The 3,601-nt window shown below is 32.0% G+C and overlaps 1 protein-coding gene across 1 annotated transcript; it reads left to right on the top strand.

The window, feature by feature from the left end:
- Nucleotides 1-210: 210 nt before the first annotated feature.
- HELRODRAFT_77115 (hypothetical protein) lies at nucleotides 211-2,159 on the top strand (the record flags this gene model as incomplete). Its single annotated transcript, XM_009016693.1, has 4 exons — nucleotides 211-315; nucleotides 890-1,084; nucleotides 1,202-1,255; nucleotides 2,055-2,159. Coding segments are annotated over 4 exons (459 nt in total), but the record flags the coding sequence as incomplete, so codon positions are not given.
- Between the last annotated feature and the right edge of the window lie 1,442 nt (nucleotides 2,160-3,601).

Raw genomic sequence — 3,601 nt, 5'->3', positions numbered from 1 at the left:
CATGCCCTGCTACCAAATACAAATTTTATGTCAGCTATTTCAATTTCATAAATTGATTTCTAATTGGTTTGTTTCTTCATTTCATATGATGATATTTATTTTATTTTCAACTTTTTGTAATTACTGATACTGTTTCTGTGCAAATCAGTTAATTTTATCTATCTGTTATTTTTTATTTATATGAGCTTAATTTCATAATTATTTTTATTTCAGACCTTTAAGAGGTTCGTTGAGATAGGTAGAGTGGCCTACATTGCGTTCGGTCCTGACGAAGGCAAATTAGTCACCATTGTTGATGTCATCGATCAGAACAGGGTTAAGTATCTTTTTGAATTTTTAATATTTATTTGTGTGAGTGATTATCAAATGCATCATGTTCCTAATATGAAATATTGATGATATATGTTCCAATCTAAAGTTGTTAGGAAATTTTTTTTTTCATCAAGCTAATACTTATTGGCTATTTTGCATGAATAAATTAAAAATTTTAATGATTTAATTATCGTTTGTAAAAATAGTTTTTATTTATTTTTATCATAAGGTGAAAATATGTTAAATAATCATTCAAGTCCAATTTGTTAGGCATTTTCTTATAGCTCTATTTAGAAAAAGGTCGGTACAATTTGTAATAAAATATGGTTCCAATCCAAGCACTAGACATGCACAGATGGGTAACCATTCCCAAAACTTCTAATGCATTCTGAGAGACTCTATAGATTACAGTGTGATACAATATGTTGATTAAGATCTGATAATGCATTGTTTTTTTTAATATCATAATCTGTAATACATTAAGAATCAAATGTAGGCAGATGACATTGTAACTTTTCTTATTTTTCTATAATGTGTAGCAACTTATTAATAGAGTCGATGTAATTACTTATTACAGGCCTTGGTTGATGGACCATGCACAAGTGTTGTTCGTCAAGCCATGAATTTTAACAAATTAGAACTAACAAAGTTTGTTATTAAATTCCCACACTCGGCTAGAACTGGCGTTGTTAAGAAAGCTTGGGAGAAGGCTGACATCAACAAGCTCTGGTCTGAAACATCATGGGCCAAGAAAATTGAAGCCCAGAATAAAGTTATTTTTCAGTCTTTAAAAATATGCAATCATGTGTATAAAAATGCCTTATTTAAATGTAAATTTAATTTAAATTCCATTTTATTTCTTATATAATATTTGTTTGTTTATTAACAGAGAAAGGTAATGACTGACTTTGATCGATTCAAATTATTCAAAGCCAAACAAGCTGTAAGTTCATACTCCCATTTGTAATTGATGTTTCATCCTGTTTTTTAATTTATTGAATTTATTTTTTTGATTTTACATTGTCTGTGTTCAAGCATCTTCACTCTCATTTAGATTATCACATTATGTTTGAAGTTTTTATGTTATCTTTAAGTTGATCTGTTCATGTCTATTTATCCAATTATAATTCTGAAATTTAATTGAAAAATAGTTAGAAACAATGTTTTTTTTATATACATAATGTCCTATGATGAACCTGGCTTAGGAAGTGCCGTCAGATACATATATGATGATCGCTATTAGCTGATGGACGATTTTTACTTAACCAATACTTTGACATACTTCTTAACTGCATGGTGCCATCTTGTTGTTTGGATAGCATTCGTTTTAACAATGTAATTATAATGTTTAAATAGTTTTATACCCAGTTTGTTAATTTAGTTTGTACACATTTTACCTTGAAATTTTTAACTTCTACATGTACTTCTTATTACCTCTATTAACATTTTATTATCATTTCTTTCATGTTACAATGTGTGATTACAGCTACTCATGTGATAATTATTATGTTCCTCTTGTCGAATGTTTTATGATGAACCTGGCTTAGGAAGTGCCGTCAGATACATATATGATGATTGCTATAAGCTGATGAACATTCATTACACTTTTTAGTTGTATTTTTATTACTTTTTTTTAGAAACATATTGGCCTAATTAATTACAATATTAAAAATTTGTTTGCGTTTAATGAGTTAGTTTATCCTTATTCCTCAGTTGATATGAACATTATTTATTTTATACAGAGAAATCGCCTGGTGAGGATAGAATTTGGCAGGTTGAGGAAGCTTGCAAAGAAGGCTGCCCCAACCAAGACGAGAAAACCTAACAAGAAGGTTCACAAAATCTAAGCTGACGTTCGTTTCATGACTGACGTACTCGATGACTAAAAATTAATTTTCTCGTTTATTCTCGTGGACTTCAATAAAATGATTTCCGTTATTTTTTTCAGTGTTTCTCTTGTTAAAATTATATAAGTGAGCGTGTGTTATGAAAATTCGAATTTCGCCGTTGTGTTGATGTTTTGAAATGCGTTCTTCGAGTCCCGAAAGGAGAATGCTCCACTCCGTCTGAATTTTATTTGAGTACGAACAGGCGAGAAGGTTTTCTAGTATTTTTTTAATATTTCTCGTATGGAAGTATTGTGAAATTCGATAAGACGCTTGCAATATGCTCGATCAGTTTGTGGTGTCACATCATCGCACGCGATGAAGCACATGTCCGCCCTTTAATGTGCGACCTTCCTGACTGCAGCCGACCTTGGGTCACCTGGCCAGGTGTGCCTGTTATCTTTCTATTTTCAATTGCAGTCTAGCAGCCATTCAACCATTCATCAAATGTATTTGCTTCATGTTTTTGGTCTGCTTGCGCTCTCCTACCCACTCTTCACTTCATTCTAAAGTGAAGCATTGAAAAAGATGGCGCCATTTTTTTTCTCTAATTTCTGAAAGTTTTTATTATATATACACGAATATGTTACAGCGTGGTCGTTGAAAGCGCAAACCTGGGCTCGCAGATAACGTGCTCTTCCATCAGTGCTCACGCGCAACGTACGCACATATGCGTGTACATTCTGCGTGCACACATGGCTTCTTCCGTTAACCCACACGTGAACTCTATTTCTTCTCTTTCTGTCGTTTTCAATCAGTGAAAGAGTGGACAATGATGGATTGAATGAGGAGCAATAAAAGAATCCAAATTCAATTTAATCAATTAAAATATTCGGCGTTATTTCATAGCTGATAGGATTTTGAATTGCGTTCATTCATTGCAACATATAAAGATAGATTAGACGAGTGTCTCTTTATTTATATTCTCAACCAGCTGGTTCAACCATTATTAATGTTTTCATCGCGTTCATCATTCGCACTCTTATTGAAATTTGAATCAGTGTTGGCAAAAACTTTAAGTAAGTTTATATTAGACGATAATTCTCTGAATGTCATGCATTTCCAAAATATGTGCGATTAAATCAATTTTCAATGTATCATGCAGATGGATGCCACCGAGTTGTGATATCAAATTTCAGTGCAACGTTGAGTGATTTATTGTGTTGACTGAAATAAAACACATTTTTCAGTTTGTTGCAAGATATTTATACCTGATAGGCAACAACTTGATAACATTTTAATTACATGCAGTCAGTGTCTATCGACGTATTAAAAATATTAAAACATAAAACTGTTTTCTTTCAGTGTATGCTATATTTATTCTCTGTACAAATCAACATCAAAATGTGTACACGTCGGGTTCTTTAGATTCAAGTTTGTACGCCAACTCCAGCATATGTTCA

This window comes from Helobdella robusta (assembly GCF_000326865.2).
Source record: "Helobdella robusta unplaced genomic scaffold HELROscaffold_19, whole genome shotgun sequence".
NCBI lineage: Eukaryota > Metazoa > Annelida > Clitellata > Rhynchobdellida > Glossiphoniidae > Helobdella > Helobdella robusta.
This window is presented reverse-complemented; position numbering and strand designations above follow the sequence as displayed.